General features: G+C 47.6%; 1 protein-coding gene across 3 annotated transcripts in view; it reads left to right on the top strand.

Moving 5' to 3' along the window:
• Positions 1 to 22,623, top strand: part of CLPB (ClpB family mitochondrial disaggregase) — a 155,602-nt gene that overhangs the window by 114,984 nt on the left and 17,995 nt on the right. For all 3 annotated transcript variants that reach the window (XM_004480124.4, XM_004480127.5, XM_004480126.5), the window contains exons 7-9: positions 10,645 to 10,759; positions 20,855 to 20,932; positions 22,165 to 22,220. In XM_004480124.4, the coding sequence (XP_004480181.2) occupies positions 10,645 to 10,759; positions 20,855 to 20,932; positions 22,165 to 22,220 (249 nt within the window). The remainder of the gene's footprint in view (positions 1 to 10,644; positions 10,760 to 20,854; positions 20,933 to 22,164; positions 22,221 to 22,623) is intronic.

Raw genomic sequence — 22,623 nt, 5'->3', positions numbered from 1 at the left:
ATTAGGATCCTATGTTTATATTTGGAATCTCCTTTTTATACTTACAATTATTTCCTGAGGCTTTTCCTGTTTTAAAAATATCCAGAAGCATACTTATTTCATTCCGCCTTTTAGAATTTTGTTACTTGCCCTAAGAACTTCTCTCAGACTGAAGAGTCCTGAGTGATTTTTCTCTCACAGGCCCTCCATAGGCCCTTGCCCCAGCCCCTGACCCCTGAACTTTTCATGCAGCTGTCGGAAAGGCCGGTGCTCTCAGATACACTATCCATAGGCTGGCTTGTGCCTCAAGAGGGGTCCACACACAATTGGTGGGGGCTCTGAGGTGTGGATCACCTTCAGGCAGAACAGGGGTAACCTTCGTAAAGCAAGTAGCTAGTAATTACGCTTTGAAGAATTTCAAGGGATGGAGAGTTTAATTCTTAAAGCTTAGACCATTTTCATGTCATAACTGAGAGACAAAGGAGAGGTGGAAATATATCTCTGTGCACATGATGGCAGATAAAACAAAAATATAGGGAGCTGTTCTATGATGAATATTCAGCTGAGGGGGACGTGCTGGTGCCAGCCCGCATCTCCACTCCTAGATCCTCACTCCACTGAGACTCACGAGGAATTTATTGCTCATTTTAATCACACCCAGAGAATGAATTGGCAGGGATATTAGGCAGATAGGCCTAGCGCATATATTTTATTTGCATATCCGAGTGACAGAATCACAAGCACATTTTCTATCTCTGTATTTTTTTTCATTTGCCGCAGGAGTAGCTGGGGATGTGATGCTCCTCTGAGTTCTCATTCCTGGCTAAGAGCCTGGGTGTTCCCCTCAGGGTCAAGGGCAGCTCTCCAGGAGGGACAGGGGCAGGTATGCAGAGGGCAAGAAGGTTGTGCTCTTCCTAAGGGTGCCTTGCTTGCTTCCACTGCCTTGCTCCGCTCTTGCTGCATGCCCAGCCCTGTGCAAGGCCCTGTGGAGAAAATAACACTCCCTGACCTTTATGGTGGGCTTACTGCTGGCCATACACCATACAGAGTGCTTTGTGGGCACCAGCTCACTCTGCTTTTTTTAACCTTAAAAAAATTTTTTTTGTTGAAGTATACTTGTGTAAAATGTACATATCATAAATATACAGCTCACTGTATTTTCACAAACTAAATGTACCTGATCAAGACATAGAATATTACAAGTATTCAGAGGTCTACCTCATGCTCCTTTCCAGTCAGTACCCACTCCCATGAGTAAGCATTATCCTGATTTGTATTTTTACTTTTTATTTTGATATAATTTCAAGAATAATATATTAAATTCCTAAAAACCCTTCACCCAGATTACCCAAATGTTAACATTTTGTCACATTTGCTTTTGTCATTTAGATAGATATAGTTATAATTTTTTAAATCATTTGCAAATAAGATACACACATGGTGCCTCTTTGCTTCTAAATATATGTCTCCTAAAAAGCTAAGACATTATCTTACACAACCTCAGGACAGTAATCAAAAATCAGGGCATTGATGTTGCTGCTAGCTAATCTACAGATGTTATTAAGATTTTGCCAGTTGCCACATAATTTCTTTTACTGGAAAAGAAAATTCCAGATCCCGAGTGTATTCAGTTGTCATTTCTCTTTAGTCTCCTTTAATTCCTAGTCTTTCCTGTCTTTCATGACCTTGGCATTTTGATGAGTACAGGCCTGTAGAAGAATGACCCTCAGTTTGGGTCCATCTAATGTTTCCTCATAACTTGACTCAGGGCAGGAATACCCCAGAAATGAGTTTGTGTTCAGTACATCGTATCAGGGACACGTGATGCCACCTTATCCCATAACTGGTATTGTTAATTCCGATCACTTGCTTAAGTTGATGTCTGTCACATTACTCTCATTTTCCCTTTGTAATTAATGAGTATCTTCTGGGGAGAGACTTTGAGACCATATGAACATCTTGTTATTCTGCAAACTTTCACTCACTAGTTGTAGCATCTGTTGGTAGCTCTTACCTGAACTGGGACCAGTTCTTTTAATTTTCTCACCCCTATTAACTTGATTGTAATATGTTTCCCATTGTAGAGAGACTAAGCAAAGTAAGTCAGGGTTACACTGGTAGCAACTAAGAGACAGAACACTCATCTCTGCAGTCTGACTCCAGAGCTGGCCTGTACTTTTCACCACTGTGTTACTCTGTCTTCCTGGAGATAAGACCTGTTTCCTGTCTTCGGGAAGTTCAGTCTGTTTAGGGAGGTGAGACCTAAAACACAAATTCACATCCCTGTTACAAGGAATGGGCTAGTAGCACAGGGATAAAGGGGCACCGTAATGAGTGTTAGGATAGACCCAAAGGCAGGACAGTGTAAACTTTCTACACTACAATTGAGGCCAGGAGGAGTAGAAGTCAGTTGGAGTTATTAGAAAAAACCTAGAAGTATGGCTTGAATGAAACTTCATTTAGGATACTGCCTGCTCACTATGTAGCAGCTCTGTGCTGGGCTCAGACAGACAATGGTTACCAACAACATTACCAGCCTGACTTTTTGGGAAAGATAGACATCAACCCACTAACCCCCAGAAAAAATATACCATGTGTAGCCATAAAGAAGAGGTGAATGGTGCTAGGGCAGCTTACAAATAAATGGTCCTTGACCTGGCCAAGGTGGTCAGAGAGACTCCCTGAGGAGGTGATAGTTCAGCTGAAAGCTGAGGGGGAGGAATCCCTGGGAGGGAAGATCTTTGCACACAGAGGTACTAGCATGCACACAGACCCTGGACCTCAGGAGCTCAGAAAGACAGTGTGGCTAGAACTAGCAGAGCACAGTGGAGAATAAGGTGACATGAGGCTGAAGTTTTGTTTTTAAGAGCAATGAGAAGCCATAAATTGGAGGCGTGATGAAATTCGAATTTTGAAACCATCGCTCTGACTGTTGTGTGAGGAACAGAGTATGTAGAGGAGTCAGGAGGTCATTCTTTAGTCAAGGCATGCAATGGTGGTAGCTGGTTCTAAGGTGGTGGTGGAGGAGGAGGATATGGGGGGAAATGGATGAATGTGAGAGATGTTCAGGAGAAAAATTCGATGAGTCTGAGGGAAGGAGAGATGTCGAGGGTGAATTCTACCCTTTTTTGCTTATGCAGAAACCGGATGAGGTTGCCATTCACTTAGAGAAGCAGAATGGAGGGAGTGTGTGCATTCAAGGCAGTGGGAACTGCATAAGCAAAGGTACAGAGACAAGATGAAAACATGCAAGAGTTGGCTAGGAGACTGCAAATTTGGCTGCTATTTCAACACAGTGAAAATCTCAGGAAGCAGTTAAGCCCCTTGCTGGCCATCTAACCTTAGAAATGCAGGGAGTCCTGTTCAAGTTGAGTTGGGTTTTTTTAAAATTTCTGGGTCCAGTTCTCTTGGACTTTGCTGCCTGCCAACGGCCCCCTCACCCATGCCTGCCCTCAGACCATCCTGTCATTCTTAGATATTATCTAAAATGTGGTCATCTTTCTTCTTCCTTCTGCTTTTCCCCACACTTCCACATCTCCTGTATAGTCCCAACTATCTCCACTGTGCTTCTAGAACCTCAGTAAACGATGAACAAAATAACCCCCTCCTCAGTCTCTTACCAAACATTCTCACCTCCAACCTCAGCTGAAACCTGGCTTTCCCGCAGGTAGCTCCTCACCCCACTTCCTCAGCAGCCTCTCCAGTGCTGGCCGTGTGTTCTCCCTTCTACACTCCCAAGAACAGGGTCTGCATCCTTACTCCCCGCTGCTGCTTTCAGAACGTTATCTCTAGTCACATGAAACTTTGACTCCTTAACATTGATTCTCTTGTCTTTTCCTCTTCCTAGTCACTGTCACAACTGATAAGTTGTGTCATCTTCTCCACCTCAAACCTGGCCTTCATCCTGGGGACCTTTAGCCACTCACATGGTCACATACCAAGCCCTTGTTATCATCTGGTCACTTCGAAATCTTTAAGTGACCTCACTTTCTAATGACAACTTTCCATCAGATCAGTTTGCTCACTCCCCAGTTCCTCCTATACCCGTTCTTCCATCTCACTGAGCACACCCTAAAGTACACATCCCTTTATCAGTGCTCTCCTGTCTCCTTCCCATTCTTGCTGAGAAGCCTTTATCCATCACTTCAACCACTCCTTGCCCCTCTAACTTCTCATCAGTCTTGTCTCTCGATCAACCCAACTATTTGCAGAAGAGTGACATGATCAGACTTACATGTTAAAAACATCTCTTTGGCAGCAAAAGGAGGATGAATTGGAAGAGAAGAAAAAGGAATCTGGGATGCTGACCAGTAGTTACCAAGTCTGATGGGGTTGACACCTGCTCTGCACTCAGTCTTCCCTACAGGGATGTGTACTTTATGGTCTAGTTCAAGAGACTTTGAATTCCCTTGGGTGCCTCTCATCCCCCAGGCCTCTTCCCATCTCTTCTGCATCCCCAGGCTCCTTTGTTGGGCCCCCTAGGCTCCTTTGTCATTATTCCCTATTTTAGTCTACCAGGCTGCTATAACAGATACCACACACTGGTTGACTACTTAACAACAGGAATTTATTTTCTCACAATTTTGAAAGTTAAAAGTCCAAAATCAAAGTATGGGCAAGACCTTTCTGTCTCCCCAAAGTCTTTAGCATTCTGATGCTGGCTTGCTGCACTTGTTGCGGTGCCTTGGCTTGAATCTCTGCCTTCCGTGCTGTGGCAGTGTCCTTGGTCTCCTCCTACGTGGTTTTCTCTGACTTTTTTTTTAACTTTTTATTTTTAAATACTTTCAAACTTACAAGATAGTTACAAAAGTTAATACAGATTCCATACTGAGAACTCCAACATACTCCAACCCCCCACCCCCAAAAACCAGATCCACCAATTGTGACATTCTGCCACATTTGCCATATCATTCTTTATCTGTCTATCCGTTTTCCGAACACTTGAGTATAGGTTGTATACATCATGCTCCTTGAATGCTTATTACTCCTCAAATAAAAACCTTGTACCCATTATGCATTAACTCTCCACTGTCCTTGCCTTCCACCCCTGGTAACCTGTATTCTAAGTTCTATCTCTCTAAGCTTGCATATTTTCCAGTATTTTCTTTGTAATTATCTTGGGGCTTAAATTTAACATCCTAAATCTTTAACAATCTTGTTTGCTTTGATACCAGTTTAACTTCAGTGGTATATGCGAACTGGGTTCCTAATCCTCTCTGCCACCCCTCACCTTTATGTAGTTTCTTGTCTCAAATTGCATGTTTATGCATTGAGTCCAAAACTGTTGATTTATCATTACATTTTATGCATTTTCCTTTTAGATCTTGTAGGAAGTAAAAAGTAGAGTTACTGGCTCTTTTTATGAGGCTTCCAGTAATACAGATTAAGGCCCACCCTGATTCAGCTGGGCTACGCTTTAACTGAAAAGAATACCTTCAAATGGTCCACTTTACAGTGGGCTCACACCCACAGGGATATGGATCAAGAACTTGTCTTTTCCACGGGTTCTATGGTCATGGCAGAAGGGGTTCACTGCCATGACAGATGGCCCTTCTTTGGAGCTGGTGTTTCTGCGTGATGGAAATGGACTCAGAGGAGATCTCTTTTCACAAGACTTGCATGCTACTTTATTGGAACTGTAGTTGGTGCTGGGTTTAAGATATATGTAGGGGATTTGAATCTCTGGACTGATAATATGACACCCAGGCCCAGAGCCTCAACAGACTTCAGCTCCTACACTTTGACTTATTGGACTTACTCCACTCAGCTAACATGGAGTTGAAGAAGGTCAACCACCACAACATGGAGCCTAGAGTGTCTACAACTAGAAGCGGGAAGAGTGCATCCAGTACCCATGTGGAATCTAAGCCCTCACTTGACATAGGTGTGCAATGGACACAACCAATCCAATGTCCACAGAGAAAATGTGGAATGGGTGTGGAAACGGTAGCCATGGGGGCTGCTGGGTGTGGGGAACAGGAGGAAGAGATGAGATGTGGAGGCGTTTTCGGGACGTGGAGTTGTCCTGGATAGTGCTTCACGGACAATTACGGGACACTGTAGATCCCCCCAGGGCCCACTGGATGGAACGTGAGAGAGTCTGGGCTATGATGTGGACCATTGACTATGGGGTGCAGTGATGCTCAGAGATGAACTTACCAGGTGCAATGGATGTATCACGATGATGGGAGAGAGTGTTGCTGTGGGGGGAGTGGGGGGCGGGGGCGGTGGGGTTGAATGGGACCTCATATATTTTTTTTAATGTAATTAAAAAATAATAAATAAATATTAAAAAAAAAAAAAAAAAGAACTTGTCTTTTGTCAGGGTACATAATTCAGTATATCCCATGCCCCACTCCTGGTTTTCTCCATCATCCCGCCCTAATTTCATCTGTCATCTCCTGGTCCCCTCTGTTGACCTCCCCACCCAGTCGCCTCTGTCATCCCTAACTTCAGGGCATAGTAGAAACACTGACTATGAAGTGAGTTAGGTCTGAATCAGGAAGTCAAGGGTGTGGCTCATGTCTGAGTCCATCTTTGAGCAACAGCATGGACTCTGTACCCAGCCTTCCTTTCCTCCCCACCATCCCCGGTTACCTGCCCCATTCTTGTCCAGGGTCTCATTCAACCTGGCCACCACCCCCACCTCCACCCGCACTGCCCTGTCAGTGAACATACTGTCTCCTAAGGGATCCCTGCCATTCCCTTTCTCCCTGCAACTCTCCCCACAGAGCCCCTCAGTCCAGTCACCCAACTCTGAATGAGCCCTGCTACGCTTCGCCTCAGCCTTCCAGCCCTTTCCTGTAAATGCACTCGCAGCCAGGAGGGGTGCCATATTAAATCAAGACTGATGGAAACCAGTGGCTGTGATTATCCAGCCAAGATGCAGCATGGGGAACTGGTCGCTGCTGGCTCCAGGTGAGGGCTTCTGAAGCTAATTGGATGTGGCTTTTATTAAGAAGACGATCACTCCTCCACTCCTGTTCTCCTGGGTGGTGCCTTCCTAGTGCCTCTCTGCCCACTGTCCTTTGCTTCTGCACATTGGGTCACCTGCCCTATCTTCCTTTCTGGTGGGACCCCATCTGAGCAGCGCCTTGACCTCAATCCCCAGAGCCTTCCTCCCCATCACCTCCAAGAACCAGGAGCAATAGTAGCCCAGGTTTACAGATCCCTTACCAAGTATCTTCTCCCATCCTTTGAAAATCCTCTCCTCTAAATAGAATATTTATGGAGAGCAAATATTTTCCTTCTCTGGTTCCCTCCACTCGCTCTTAAGGCTGGGCTCATGGTTCATGCCTTAAAAATCATTCATTCATTCATTGCTTTTTTTTTTTGTACAAACTCTGCACTAAGTGTTGGGAAAAGAGCATGAAGCAGTTTACTTTCTACCTGGTTTAATCCTAGTGTCCTGTATATTTTTATCAAGAAGAGGTTTTTCTAAATAGACATAGGTGTTTGGGGCTCCAGACACAAGTATTTGGGGCTCCAGACACAGGTATTTGGGGGAGAATTGGAATGTGCTAGGAGGTTTGGATTCTAGTATGAACCTTTCCTAGAAGAAACCTGAGAAACAGCCAGGTCATACTGTAACCTTTCCCCTGCCTGCACCCAGAGAGAAGTAAGGATACTAAGATAACCGAAAATCATGACTTTGAAGAAGAGTTACCGGAAATGTTTACCCTGGAGCAGACTTAGGGAGGGCATGATGGTCATACCCATCTCAACAAAGTGAAGAAAAAAGTCATATTAGGCTTTGCTGGGACAAAGGAAAAAAATGTTTTAAGGGGCCCCACAGACCAGTGGATGGAAAGTACCTAGAAGTGGAAATCTCTACCATGTAAGGAAAACTGACAGCCCACGATGCTGCTTCAGTCAGTAGCGACATCCCTAGAACCCCGTTAGTGTTGAGGCTGTATGCTTCAAACCTAGGATTCCTACAGAAAGGAGCTTCAAGAGCCACTTCTGGGGCAATGGGGGAACCCAAGTGGACTTGGCTCCTGGCTTCTGCTAGAACCAGAGCAACTCTTCTTTTTATTTATGGAGCTCCATGCAAGATTAAATTAATTAAAAGGGGACTAGTACCAAAAGAATAAGAAAGCACTGGGTTAGATAATCTACCAGAATGCAGTAAAGGAAAAGGGAACTAACATTTATCATAGGCCTAAAAAGGACCAGGTACCCTGCTAGCCACTTGAGTCACTCAGTCTACCACTTATTAGACATATATATTTACTCTGTGCCAGAGACTCTGCTACTTACTTTATATACATAATCTCATTTAATCCTCACCAGGATCCCACATGAGATGAGAAAACTAAGATTCAGGAAGTTTGATTAAATTCCCTCAGGTCACCTAGCTAGTAAGTGGATGAGGAGGTGTAAACTCAGGCCTGTCTAGAGCACAACTCTGTTCTTTCTGCAGTACTACCTTGCCTTGCTCTGAGCCAAAATAGGAGCAAAACTTTAGGTGGAGGATGACCGCAAGAATTAAGTGAGATAATCTAGATAAACTGCTGAGTGCAGGGCCTGGCACATGGCAGCTCTTCCACATGTATAGACCCTTTCTGTGAGCCAGGCCTTGTGCTCCATGCTAGAGCTATGGAGATAAATACAGCATGGTCATTGTAACTAAGGACCTCATGGTCGAGGAAGAGACCAGTAGGCAGTGAAGTGAGTGCAGCAGAGATCCCAGGGGCATGGGGCAGGTACACAGCCTTATGAAGGCTTCCGTTTAAGCTGAGATTACCAGGGTACCTGGAGGTAGGTCAGAATAGAGAGGGCTTCTGTGGTGGGGCAGCAGTGGGAGCAAAGGCCCAGAAGTGGGAATACTCTGTGACCCATCACTGAGGGGAAGCGAGTAAACTGACCCACAGACCTTGGGCAGCCAACTTCCATCCCTTTGAGCTCCTTTCCTGTCCTGTCAACTGCAGGCCGGCCAGGTGACTCACCAGCACTGTGCCAGCCTAAGCTGTGTGCGTCTCACCATCTTAGCCCTCCAGCCCAGTGGACCCGAGTGCTGAGCAAGGCTGGGTGGGCAGGGAGGAGGAGGCAGATAGATGGCTGGAGTCATCGGAGCCAGGTGATGTATGTGGTGCCTGAGGGAACTGCACAGTGACACTCAGGATTCCAACCGGCAAGCATCGCTCCACTGGGATCGGCACCAAATTATTGCTCCAGATGAAACCCCAGGACTGATGGGAGCTTTCAGTTATAGACTGATGGCCACAGCCAAAATTGGATTGTTTGCTATTTATTTTTTTTAACTTCTGTCAAGGTCACTACCATAACAGGAAAACACTACCCAAGCAGCAGGTATTTTTCATCCACTCTGCCCACAAGAGCAATCTGTAGCCACAACTTTTGTGACAGGGCTTACCTTGGCAGCTGTCTTTCTAGAATGATGTCAGTGTTACAGGGGTCTTAGAGGAAAGGGCCCTTCTGAAGACCCAGGTCTTTCCTTCCCAGTCCGAGACCTACTTTCTTCCCGCCAGCCTCCAGCCTCCTTGAGTTCTTTGTCAGGACCTTGCATTCACCCCTCCTGCCTGTTCTCCACATTGTCCCACACTCCCACCTAGCTCAGTCCTCCATCTTCTTCAAACCTCCCGTCTCCCAGATAGCCTCCCCAAAAATGTTCCACGCTGTATTTATCCTTTCTGTCTCTGGACTTCTTTATCACCCAGGTCAGCTGTTTGTTTTCTCCTCTTTGTGTCTGTTATCAAATTCATTCCTGCAAATATTCCGCTGATGCCTCCCATGTGCCAGCACCCATGCAGGAAGCAACAGTGAGGGAAAGATAGGGCTTGCCCTCAGAGAGTTCACAGTTAATTTAAGGGGCAGATGAACAAACATGCAACAAGCTTGTTTTCAAGTAGATTTTTTTAGTGACAGGTATAGTGCTAGAGATAGGCAGTCATGCTTTCAAACTGTGAGGAAAATGGTTGGTCTGCCTGAGAAGTATTTGTGTACAGACTCTGCCTCCCCTGCCCAACTTTGAGCTTCCTGGGAACAAAACCAGGCTCTCCTGTCTTCTGCCTTGCAATGTGACTAAGCTCAAGCCTCCTCCTCATGCTTTTTCTGAAGTGGGTCAAGCCCACTTCACACTAGAACACATACTAGGCACACAGCAGTTGCTGGATAATTGTGTGTTTAATTGAGATTCTTGTTTGAAAACTATAAAAGGGTTTCAGGAGGAGAAGAGAGAAGGGAAAGGAATTTATATTTATTAAGTACTTACTGCACATCAGATACGATACTGAGTATGTTAAATATATCCTTTTTCATCCCCAATTTACAGATGAGAAAACTGAGGTGCAGTAGCTTGCTCCAGGTGATAAGCACATCTTCTAAATGATAAAGCTTGGATTTGGGCCCAGGTCTTCCCTCAGTCTCCAGAGCCAGGGGTCAATCTACTAGCAGGACTTATTTTGGGGGCAGCTACACAGAGTGAGCCAGGACCCCTGAGCACTGGTCACCTTGGGTGCAGAGATGATGTGAGGGCCAGGACAAGGGGAAAGTGGGAAGGACTGGACTGGCCTTGGTGTTCATGAGCCAGAGCTGTGCAGCAGGACCCCCAGAGCCCCAGGCCTGTGTTTTTGCCCCTGGCTTAGGATATGGAATGAAACTAGTGCCTGGTGCCTCTGAACCACTTTTCCTCTCTCCCCACAGTATCAGGAAAAGCAGCGGAAGCGAGAGGCTGAGGAACGTCGCCGCTTCCCCCTGGAGCAGCGGCTGAAAGAGCACATCATTGGCCAGGAGAATGCCATTGCCACAGTGGGTGCTGGTGAGTGTGCGTGATGCTGGCATGTGGCCTCAGGATCTGCTACAGTGAAATGTATGGCCCGCTGTCGCCAAACTGGAGAGAGGTGGTTCAGAACATGTGTTGATTACTTTCTGTATGCCAGGCATTGTATCAGCAACCCTATGAGGTCAATATCATTTAACCCATGAGGACACTGAGAAAGAGAACAGTTCTAAATGTTTTGCTCAAACCTGCTTTTCTGTGCTTAGAGTGTAGCCCTGACCTTCTTCTGATTCACTACCCCCACCCTCCACTTTCGAGATGGGAAAACCATGGTCCGAAGAGGGCCAGGAGCTTGCCACTGGTCCCCAGCAAGGTAGCAGCTGATCCAGTACTCCTGTCTTCTGCCTTCCAGCCTGGGACTTTTGCATGACTTCAGTACAGTTTGTCAGCAGTCAGCCCAATTTGGGGAAAACATCCTGTACAACTCAAGTGCCTCCTTCTCCCCCTCTGCAGCTCTTATGTCCCATGCTTTGACCCCTCAGAGCCAGGCTGCCCTCTAGTGTAACCCCTAATCTAATGACCCTCCTGCCCCTGCAAATGCCACTGAACTGATCCATAAATCTAGGGATCTGGTGAAGGCAGTGACCGCACCTTTGTTCTCTGACTCAGGTGCATGTCTCTCTGAGAGTGTTTTCTGACAGATGAGGGTAGGAAGAGGAACCTTCTGTCATCCTTAGGCAAAGGGATATCCTTCAAGTGGTTCTGGAGCATGGTCCCCAGACCGGCAGCATCAGCAAACATCCCTTGGCAACTTGTTAGAAATGCAAAATCGCAGGCCTTCCCCCAGAACTAAGGAAACAGAAATTGTTCTTACAAGCCCTCCACGCAATTGTGATGCTCACCTAAAGTGTAAACACCGTTGTCTTCAGGGTCTCAATCAGTCCCATCTTTTCTCTTCAAGCATCTAGTCCCACTTGAGACAGTTTAGGGACTGCCAAGGACAGCACCAGATTCAGCTCACTGGTAAGAGAAGCCAGCAATCTGAAATTGTGGCTGCCCCTCTGGGACAATCTGAGACAGTATTGTCAACCCTAGGATACCAATTAGAGGAATAATTGAAAAATGAAGGCAGCCACACCTGTGACATACCAGGCCCAGACTGAGTGCCTGTGGGACCCATGTAGGTGTAGCAAGCCCCTCATCAGGGCCTGACCCCATCAATAGATAAAAGAAGCCCATAGACTAGAGCCGCCTCACCAGCTAGAGGTCAGAAGTCTGCCCACATGCACACACAGGAGCTGGGTAAGGCTTTTTTGAATATGCAAGGCTCCACTGCTCAGGCCAGTCTGCCCCCACTCCTTTGCCAAGGCCAGGTCTGAGGTGACAAGAGTGGAGACTCCGGAACTCCCATGGGGTAAAGAGCAAGAAGATACAGCCATGGGAGAGGCAGTTACCTGAGTGGAGATCTAAGAGAGTGTCTCCTGCTGAGTCTCATGTCCACATTGGCCATCATCATAGTGTTTTCTCTCAGGTTTTTACCCAGCCCTTTCCTAGCAGGCTGTCTGCTACCCCTGATGTCGTCCTGGTTCTGACCAGCTCCTCAGATCCATAAGATGGGAAGCTCCCAGCAGGGAAAGCATTGAGATAGAAAGAATTAAAACAATCTTGGGTCAAATATCAGGTCTACCACTTACCAGCTGTGCAGCTTCAGACTAGTCACTTAGTTTATTTGAGCATCGGTTTCCTCACTTGTGTGAGGAGCCAAATCCAAGACTGACTATAAAGCTCATGCTCTTTTTAGTATGTGCCAGACTAAATGATAAAACGTAGTCTGTCCTCGAGATGCTCATAGTCTGGGTTGGGCACTATGCTCTTTAGGGCAAGTCACATTATTTCCTTCAAACTGGGACTGATCCTCATTGGTGCCCCAGGCTCACCTCTTCCCCTTCTCCTACTCTGAATGCACTCTCCATGTTATCTTTCCTTGCTGTTGGCCAGGAGCAACTATAGATGATTCAGCTCCCCACCTCCCAAGAGCTATCAGAATACCTGCCCTCAGTACTTCCTTCTACCCAAAGCTTCCATTCTGTCACCTTGCCTTTGCCTCAGGCCGGCCAGAGGTAAATTGGCTGCCCAGGAAGCCCTAGTCTTTGTCCTTATGGCACATAGGTTGACCTTGCTATATGGTTCAGTGAAAGACAGGGAGGCCATGGGGTCCTGGGCTGTGGGGTTGGTGCTCTGTCACTTCTGTTTGTTAGATGGTAACTGTGGGCCTGCCTTGGTGAGAAACCCTGCTATGGGGATCCTACTGATAATGCTCAGAACCATGCTCGGTCCTTGTGACCAGCTCCTAGAGACATAAATTTCAGACACTAAGCAGACTGGTAGTTGTAGCTACCAACCCAGGTGAAGCACGAGGCACTCTCCACGGCCAGAACATGTGGGAGGCAAGCAGCACCCAGTATAGGTGCAGGAAAGGGAGGCTGATCTAGAGAGTAGGCCAGGCCTCCCTGGTCCTCTAGGCTAGTGTCACATGTGTGCTAGGGATTGGCTGGATGGAGCCTGGCACCCCATGGGTACCATGAGGATGGGTAGCCAGAGAAGTGCCGCAGAATGAATTGATTTGATAAATGGCCATTTATTACCCTCACGAATTGGCTGAAACCAATTTCGGTCACATCAACCCCTGGTAAGTGCTGGGATATTGATTTGTGCAAAGTAATACAGTGAATTTATCAGTGTGATCCCCAGCTGCAGGGCTTCTCAGCAAGGTTGGCGCACAGTTACTGCCTCACAAATAGAGGAGATAAAGCACCAACCCTACAGCTCAGGCCCCCTTGGCCCTCTGATCTTCCAAGGGTCACTGGAGCCAAAGCAGCATGAACCTGCATGCCACAAACCAGATCCTTTGCATCAAATGTGAGGCCCTCCTTCCAGAATCCAGAACTCCACTTGGTTGGGGGGGAGGCGGGGCAGGATGCTTAACCTGTCAGGCAGACCTCCCAGGAGCCCAGCAGCCCTATACCCACCATTCCCAGAAAGGCAGCAAGCTGTCCACTCGGCTCATTTAGAACTGGACTCCTCCCCCGCCCTCAACCCTGCCCTCCTCTGTTCTTATTTCAGTAAAGGGCACCTCCACTCACTGGTATCCTAAACAGAAACTTAACTCATCAAGTATCAGGTTCTGCCATTCTCTCTCTTAAATTGGTTCTCAAACTTGGTCTCGCCTCTCGGTTCCTGTTACCCTTCCCTAACTCAGCACGTCAGCATCGCCCATCTGAACCACAGCAGTGGTCTCCTCACTGCAATCTCTGCCCCTTTCCCTTCCCTGTCATCAGTCCTCCTCATCAGCTGGAGTAATCTTTGTAAAGTACAAGTCTAACAGTGTCACTCCCCTGTTTACAACCTTTTAGTGGGCCTTTCTGCTCTCAACCTCATATCCAAGACCCCCCCTTGCTGCTGCAACGCCAGGCTGCTGCTGCTTCCTTACACTCTCATTATGTGTTGATTTCCTGCCTGCCTTTTTTGATACCATCTTCTCTGCTTGGAATGCCTTTTCTTTTGGCCTTTCTGCCATCCCTCCCTCCGCATCTCTGCCATCCTGACTAGTTTTTATGTAGCTCAACTCAGTTCAGGAGCAATAGATTGCAGGTTTCTTGAGGGCAGAGACCATGGCTTAACTGTTTTGTTATCCCAGTTCCTGGCATAGTGCCCTGTGTTGAGTTAATTAATCTGGTATGACCTCTTGTCCATCTCCATGATATGCTGTGAGGAAAGAGAAGCCGTAGAGCCTGCCCTCTAATAGTTCACAATCGTACTGGGAGTATTGTGGTACTGACGTAGTTAGTTAATGGAACCATAGTCCTGGACCTTTGACTGCGTGGATGGACAGGCCATTCCCTAGATCTGCTTCAGGAAACCTGGCAGCTTCCCTGAGCTGCCCCTTACCAGGGCCCTGTTCTTAACACCCCTTTCACTGGTTCCCTGTGATTCTCTGAGGCCTGGCATCTCCTCAGAGAAACTACCACCTCGACTCCTCTTCTGTGCTGGGGTCTGGCCTGAATTATGGAATCTCAGCCTCAGCATATGGTGCACAGTTGGCACACCATTCTACCTCGTGTTCCACTTCCCTCTTTGACAAGCATAATCTTCTACTAAAGCCCTGCACCTTTCTGGGCCCTCTGTTTGAGCCCTGATTTCTGATCTGAGAAATAGATCCAGGTTGTCCCTGGGTTGTGGCGTAGTGGTAATGAACTTAGAAAACTGCTTGCTGCTCCATCCACAGTGTCATTTCAGACCTCCCTGCCTCTGCTCCTGCTCTTCTTACTGGACGGCCCTGCCCTTCCACTTTCCCTGCCAAGACACTTAGACCGAGGCCTTCTCCAGGAAGCCATCCCAAGTTCTCCACCTGGATTCAGAACCCTTTCTCTGGGCTTCTGACCAACACCTATCACTGCACTTCCCACATAGTACTTAACATATTTGTATGCTTTCCTCCCTCCGCAAGTCAGGAACTACTTCTCATTCAGCTCTCTTTCCCCAGGGTTGGACACACAAGTGTGTAAAAGTTTGTTACTCTAAAGTGAATGAAGTTTGCACCTATTTTGACATTCTGCCTTTCCTCAGTACAGATTCTTATCTCAGCCTCTTTTCTGGACAGGTTTTTTTTTTTTTTTAAGATTTATTTTTGTTTATTTCTCTCCCTTCCCCCCCCCCCCCCCCCCCCCGTTGTCTGCTCTCTGTGTCCATCCGCTGTGTGTTCTTCTGCGTCAGCTTGCACTATCCAGCGGCACTGGGAAAGTGCATCTCTTTTTTGTTGCATCATCTTGCTGCGTCAGCTCTCTGTGTGTGTGGCGCCACTCCTGGGCGGGCTGCGCTTTTTTCACATGGGGCGGCTCTCCTTGCAGGGCGTGCTCCTTGCGCATGGGGCACCCCTACGTGGGGGCGCCCCTGCTTGGCCTGGCACTCCTTGCACATGGCAGCACTGTGTGTGGGCCAGCTGACCACACAGGTCAGGAGGCCCTGGGGATCGAACTCTGGCCCCTCCATATAGTAGGCAGATGCTCTATCAGTTGAGCCATATCCGCTTCCCTGGACGGGTATTTTTGCTAGTCCTTCAGGTCACCCCTGCTCCCAGTACACACATGCACACAGTGGGAAGGCTCAACAGAAGCTCTCCTTTGCATTTTTTATATGTTAACCGCTCAGTAGTTACAGTTTGCCTGCAGGAAGTATAATCCTTACAGGTTAAGAAAAGAGCTGTTCTCTCAGGATCTCCAAACCCAAGGCACCAATATCCACTCAGTCAGTAGGCACTTCATGAGCACTTTCTGTGTTCCTTGAACCTATAAGCAGTAACAGAAAGCTGGAAATAGCTGACAGACATTTGGGTGACTCCCAACCATTAGAGTCGCTCTGAAGGATCGCTTCCCAGCCTAGGAGATGCCACAGGCATGGAACAAATATGTTTCAAGTTAGGTTTAAAAATCTCCCACGTTAGATCACTAGCTCTTATCAAGAAGAGTGAGTCAGGCCACCTAGATGCCCCTAGAACCGTGAGCTGGACAGAGGCAAAGGCCTGGGTTGGGAAGAGGAAGCAGTCTTTCCTCTCCTTTCCTTTCCTTGGTTTTGTGCACACTGGGTCTCTCTTCCTGGACTGTCCCATCCGTCCAGGCAATCTCCCCGTCACCTTTCCAGCGCATGTCAGTCAGGCATAAATGTCTTTTCCCACACCCCTCCTGGAGCTTCTGTCCTTTTAGAACTCACGGTTTTCATGGCAGCATTTACGTCAAAGGCACAAACTTTGTTTTAGACTTTCCTGTGGATGCCGCAGAACCTGTTTGCTGAACAAATGCGTAAGGCTCCTTGGAGAGGGGGTTAAGAAGAGAATGGAAGCCTTCTTGACCCAAGGCATGATTAGCCACCTGGAGCACCAGGAGATTCTTATCTGTCCTTTCCTTCTTGTGATTCCAGAAAGACCAAGAATCAGCTCATTTAGTCAGCAAGCATTAAACCAAAATATTTGTCTAATCTGAGAAGTTCCTCAGGAAATAGAATACAGTACCTGCTCCCATGGAATGCAGTTACATTGGGGGTACAGTCTCCCCCTGCCCCTGGATATGAGGACAGAGATAGTCAAAACCCCTTCCACTGCCCCTCTTCTCCTCTGTAAAACGGGAATAATACCTACTTCTCAAGATTATTGTAGGAATGAAAGAGATATCTGTAAAATACCGAATCTACTGGCTACTACTGCTGTGGCTACTATTATTTTTACTCTTATAATTATTCCATTCTTTGCGGCTTATAGAATGCTTTCATGTCTATTAACTCATTTAATCATCATGTGAGGCTGACTGAGCATTGCATGACTTTCCCATTTTATAGATGAAGAAACTGAGGCTGTTGAAGGATTCAGTGTTTTACTCAAAGGCAGTCAACTAGTAAGTGGCAGAGCCAGGACTCAAAACTAGCTCCACTTACTCCTATCCTCTCTGCTTTATACCAACCACTACAAAAGAGCACATACCAGAGACTGCAGACCCTCTGAGTCAAAGAAATGATGGTAGATATGGTGTGGTGGGGTTAATCAGAAAGAGTTGTTGCAGGTGAGCTTTAAGATGGTCCAATAGTGATCACATTGCCAGGAGAAGTCATTCTGGTAGGGGAAGAATCCAAGAAGATGAGCACTGGTAGTGACCACATGTAGGGAGACAGAGGAGCTTGGTTGGAGCTTGCAGAGTTAGGGGCAGCCAGGGAAGGGGGCTGTCTGCCTTCTCAGAGAGCCCAAACACCCTCTCAAGCCCAGAGAGCAGTCAGGGGAAGGTCAGGAGACAGGCATTCCCAAAGCCATGTGTTGAAAGGCTGGACAGGGAAGCAGATTTGGCTCAACGGATAGAGCATCCGCCTACCACATGGGAGGTCCAGGGTTCAAACCCAGGGCCTCCTGAGCCGTGTGGAGCTGGCCCACGCGCAGTGCTGATGCGTGCAAGGAGTGCTGTGCCATGCAGGGGTGTCCCCCGCGTAGGGGAGCCACACACACAAGGAGTGCGCCCCATAAGGAGAGCCGCCCAGTATGAAAAAAGTGCAGCCTGCCCAGGAGTGTCGCTGCACACACCAAGAGCTGACTCAGCAGGATGACGCAACAAAGAGACACAGATTCCCGATGCCACTGACAAGAATACAAGCAGACACAGAATGGACACAGAGCAGACAACCGGGGTCGGGGGGCAGAGGAGAGAGATAATGGAGAGATGGAGGGATGGATGGATGAACAGACCATATTAGGAGATCATGGAGAGACCATTTTCTAGGTGAGGTAAGGGTACGAGGAGGTGCTATGGCAGTCAGGAGCCAGAGGGGCAGAGCTGAAGCACAGCTCAGACTCAAGAGTCAGCCAGACTGGGATTAAAGTTCAGTGACTTAGTTTATCTACTAGGTAACCTCAGGGAGGTCACCTAACTTCTTTGTACATATTTCCTCATAGGGAATCAAGTTCCCTGTCCTGCCTGCCTCACAGGGTCATAATGGGGCTCAAATGAAATTATGCCTACAAAAGTTCTTTATAGATTGGAAAGTGCTGCTAGCAGAGTTCATAGTCCATGGTCAGAATACCAATGCCTGTGGCCACATCCCAAATAGGCCTGCCCCCGTCCCTCGCTGTCCCAGCCTCTCCTCTGGCCTGAGCAGGACTCTTGGGGTTCCCAGCCTTTGTCCCTAGCCACCCTGCCAACCACACACACAGGGTCTCCTTCCCCCAGTCCCTTCTTGCTGCTTCCATTTTTCATTCTGTCGGACTCCATCTGCTTGGCCGTTTTTCTCTTCAGATATTATTAGAAATATCCAGAGTTGTAATTGTTTAATGGTTGGCATTTCGCCTGTTTCATGGGGGGCCTAGATCAAACCCACCCCAGACTCATGCCCTGGGTCTGGCAAAATTGACCAGGGACAGCTGTACAGTGGAGTCTGCCCAGCATTATAAAGAGCTCTCCCAGGTGCATTATTAGAAAAGTGGGGGGAAAAAGATGGCCCCAGGCATAATCCAATTCCACATTCTCTGTGGTGTTTTTTGTACTGCACAGTCTAGCAGTGTGCAGCTCTCAGTGGGCTGGGAAGCTACTTGGAAAGAGAAGCCAAAATAGAAACTCAGGTTCATGATACTCTGGGGAGCCCCATTTCCCCAGGCTACCTGTCTAGCTGATGCCTGGGTACCACTACCTCCCCAAATACCCCATGAAGACAGAACCCCGTTCATGCTCAGCTACTTCTGTTTAGATTCTCAATTCAGCCAGCTTCTTATGAGGCCTGTAGGTTCCCCTTTTAGCCAAGCCTTACAGAGAACCCAGGCCTCAGAGAAGATCTGGATCCTGTCCCAGGGGAGAGGGTTGAACTGAGTGTTTTCTCAAGCACCTTTCAGTATTCTCAAGGAGAATCTCCCAGGTAGGCAGAAGTAGCTAGCAGATGTCTGAGAGGTTGCAGTTTCTGTTTCTGCTGAGGCCAGAACTAGAGAGAAAATGCTCTAGGTGGCAGCATTAGAGCCTGAGGTGAGAAAGACAAGCACGGGGCTGAACTCCAAAGTCGGGCAGCCAAGACCTTCATAATCTTCAAAACCAAGATCCCACCCACCACTAAGTGTCTGTTCCTGTCTCTCCACCTCTGTCATGCTGGCCACCTTTGCCTCTCCAGATCCTGCCCAGCCTTCACAACCCATCACTCGCTCCACTTCTTCCAAAAAGCCTTCTCTGACCTCTGCAGCCAGTTCTTTGAAACCCAATACACAGACTATATCACACAGTTCAGTAATTAGGATCTTAGCACATCAAGACTGGTAGGCACATCCCAAGGACTGTGAACTCTTTCTCCGTTGACTTTGTTTCTGGGCCTCTTGTCCTCAGACATATATCCCTGTGCTGATCTTACCCTGGCACTCTGGGGAGAAGACCAGACATGCTGTTCTATCTGTAGACTGACCTTGACATTATACAGCACTCTGTCTACCTGCTTCTGACCACCACATTTCTGTTAATACAACCTAAATCAATCTTCACTTTTTTTTTCTAGCAGCCATGTGATAAAAAGAAGGCAGGTTTAGACAGAAGAGACTTTATCATCTACTTATTGTATAACTTGGGCAAGTCTCTCTCTTACCTCAGTTTCCTGTTCGGTGTAATGGAGTTGACAACAATACCTTCTTTTCAAGGTATTTGTGTAAGTCTTGAGAAAATAGGAAGTTGGTAATTTTTCCAGTTGTGCCTAGCATATAGCATGTTCAGTAAATGGTTCTTATTATTATGATTCTGCCACGCTGCCACCCCCACTCTTAAACTTAAGCAGTACTTCTGATTCTGATCTCTCCCATTCAGCTCTTCGAAGCTTAAATTCCTCGCCTTGAATATATAGCCCTTGCTTATGTATTCCTCTTAAAGAGGAGAAATCAAGTCTCCCTCTGGCAGAGCTAAGCTCCCAAAGAACCTAGTACAAATCTCTCCCACTCCCCATGCACCCATCCCCTCTAGAACCCATAGATAACAGAGATGCTAACTAAGCTGCTTACCCCTTCCATGCCCTGAGCTCCACACAACCCTTGATTGACTTCCAGAAAGTGCATCTAATTGAGTTAGCACTTCCTGATCCAGACAGCAGAACAGACCTTGGTTTCCCCAAATGGAACAGAGTCTGGAGCTCACACCCCAGATGCCCAAGGGCCTGCCCGTGGGATTCTGCCTCTGCCATTTGCATAGGAGGCAGGCTCATTGTCCCACCAGTGGTGAGTAGATGGGTAACCAGCCAAGGCTAAAGTTTCTCTTGAATATCTCCTTCACCAACCACCCCCCCCTTCACCTTCATTCACCATCCACCCGCCTTTCGGTTTCCCTGGCAACGCTGAGTGCTCATCCTGGAAAACTTTATCCGAAATCTGCTCTGGGCAGCTTTCCAAATCCATGCTAACCTGATTAGGTGTCTCTAGGGGCCTTGCTAGCTAATCAGATTAGGCAGCACTAATGGTAGTGAGGACTTTGAGTGGGCGCAGAGCAGTAAAACATATTGTATACTTAGTGATAATTATCCTGCCTTTTGTGTCATTGATTTATCTGCCTCACTACCCGTCCCCCTGTCTTGTGTGTACGGCTGCAGCAATCCGGAGGAAGGAGAATGGCTGGTATGATGAAGAACACCCTCTGGTCTTCCTCTTCTTGGGATCATCTGGAATAGGTAACTGGGAGCAGATCAGCCAGTGGGGAAGAGGAGCTGGGGGAGGGGCTGGCTCTAGTCTGACAGCCCAGCTGCTGTGGACCAGGGTCACACAGTCCTCCTCTAGCTCAACTCTCAGCTCAGCGTTTAGCCCCACAACAACTGCCTCCAAATTACAGAGCCACCAGGGGGACCTTCTGTGTTTGCTCATCTGTCATGTTATGAACTGCTGGCGTTATGCCTCTCCCTCTAGACACTGACCTGCTGGTGGTACAAGGGACTCTTTCACCTGGAGGAAAAGCCTTCAGGGCCTCTGAGCCCTGGATCAGCCACTTTGTTCCCCTTTGGAAAGGATTGGGCCACCTCCACAGCCCAGCCACACCAACCAGATTCAGTACATCTGAGGAGCTACCCCTTTAGGATGCCAAATAAAGTCCCAAATAGCCAGCCCAGTGCCAGGTACATAACAGAATTGGTCTCCTTAAAATAAATTGGTTATTTTTCTTGTCAGTTGAGCTGGATTATCTCAGGCATTCTCACCCCCTCACTCTCTGCCTCATAGACCCCTCTTTCACCCCACCTCTCCACCATGGTCTTGATGGGGAATTTCACAGTTTAGCTCCCTCCTCTTCCCTCCCCTCACCCTCATGGGCCTAGCTCTCCCTCAGATGTGGGGTCCCAAAAAGTTACCACCACCTGACCATGATCCAGTAAAACTTGACCTCCAAAAGCTTTATCATCAAACAGCCCCTCAGAGCCACCGCTTCAGTGCTATTGTTCCTTCTTTGTGCTGCAAAGAAGGGCAGGCTGTGAAGATGAGAATGCTCTTCATCTCCTCCCAGCCTCTGATGGCACAGAGCTCCAGCACTGGCTGGATGGCAGGACCGTGGGTGTCTAGAAGGATGCAGGGCAGTGATCCAGGAGGTCAGGGAACTGCTGGAAAGGGTGAGGTTTGAGCTGGACTTCAAACGACAAGTGGATTATGAGAGTCAACCTCCCACTCTTAGGATGCTGCTGCAGAGAAAAAGCCTCTGTCCTCAGCCACAGAAAAAGCAAGGTGTAATGCAGACTTTGATTCTGGCCCCATTTTCACCATTCATTCTCTAGGTGACCTTGGGTGGGTCATGACCCTCTGAGCCTCAGTGTTCCCATTCATAAAGTACATGTTCCAGTGTCCATGCATTTCTCCTTGTCATTCTAGGAGATGGTCACCTTGTCCTAACCCAACTCTTTCCCCCTTCTTTCTTTCTTAGGTAAAACAGAACTAGCCAAGCAGACAGCCAAATATATGCACAAAGATGCCAAAAAGGTAAGGGCTGGGGCCTAGGCCTCATCTGCAGGCCATAGAGATCTCACCACTCCTGCTATTCCAGAAAACCCTAGCATCACTGGCCCTGTCAATAGCCAATCAAAAAGATGGGTCCTGGACTGGGAAGCAGTCTTCAGCTCTGGTCCCAGCTTGGCCGCTAACCGCTCCAGGAATTTGGGCAAATTATCCAACCTCTTTGTGCCCAGGGTTCAAACAGGAATAATAATGCTTGCCCTGCCTACCTATTGGGACTCTTGGGAGAACCAAATGAGATTCATCCATACAACATTTTTCAAGCAACTACTCTATGCCAGGTATTAACCTTCATGCTGATAATATAGTTACTTAAGACTCTCTGCTTTGAAGAGCTCAGTCTGAAGAGAGAGAGACCAGTTTAGAAACA

This window comes from Dasypus novemcinctus, chromosome 10, assembly GCF_030445035.2.
Source record: "Dasypus novemcinctus isolate mDasNov1 chromosome 10, mDasNov1.1.hap2, whole genome shotgun sequence".
NCBI classification, from domain to species: Eukaryota; Metazoa; Chordata; class Mammalia; order Cingulata; family Dasypodidae; genus Dasypus; species Dasypus novemcinctus.
Note: the sequence above shows the minus strand (reverse complement) of the source record. Positions and strands in the feature narration are given on the sequence as shown.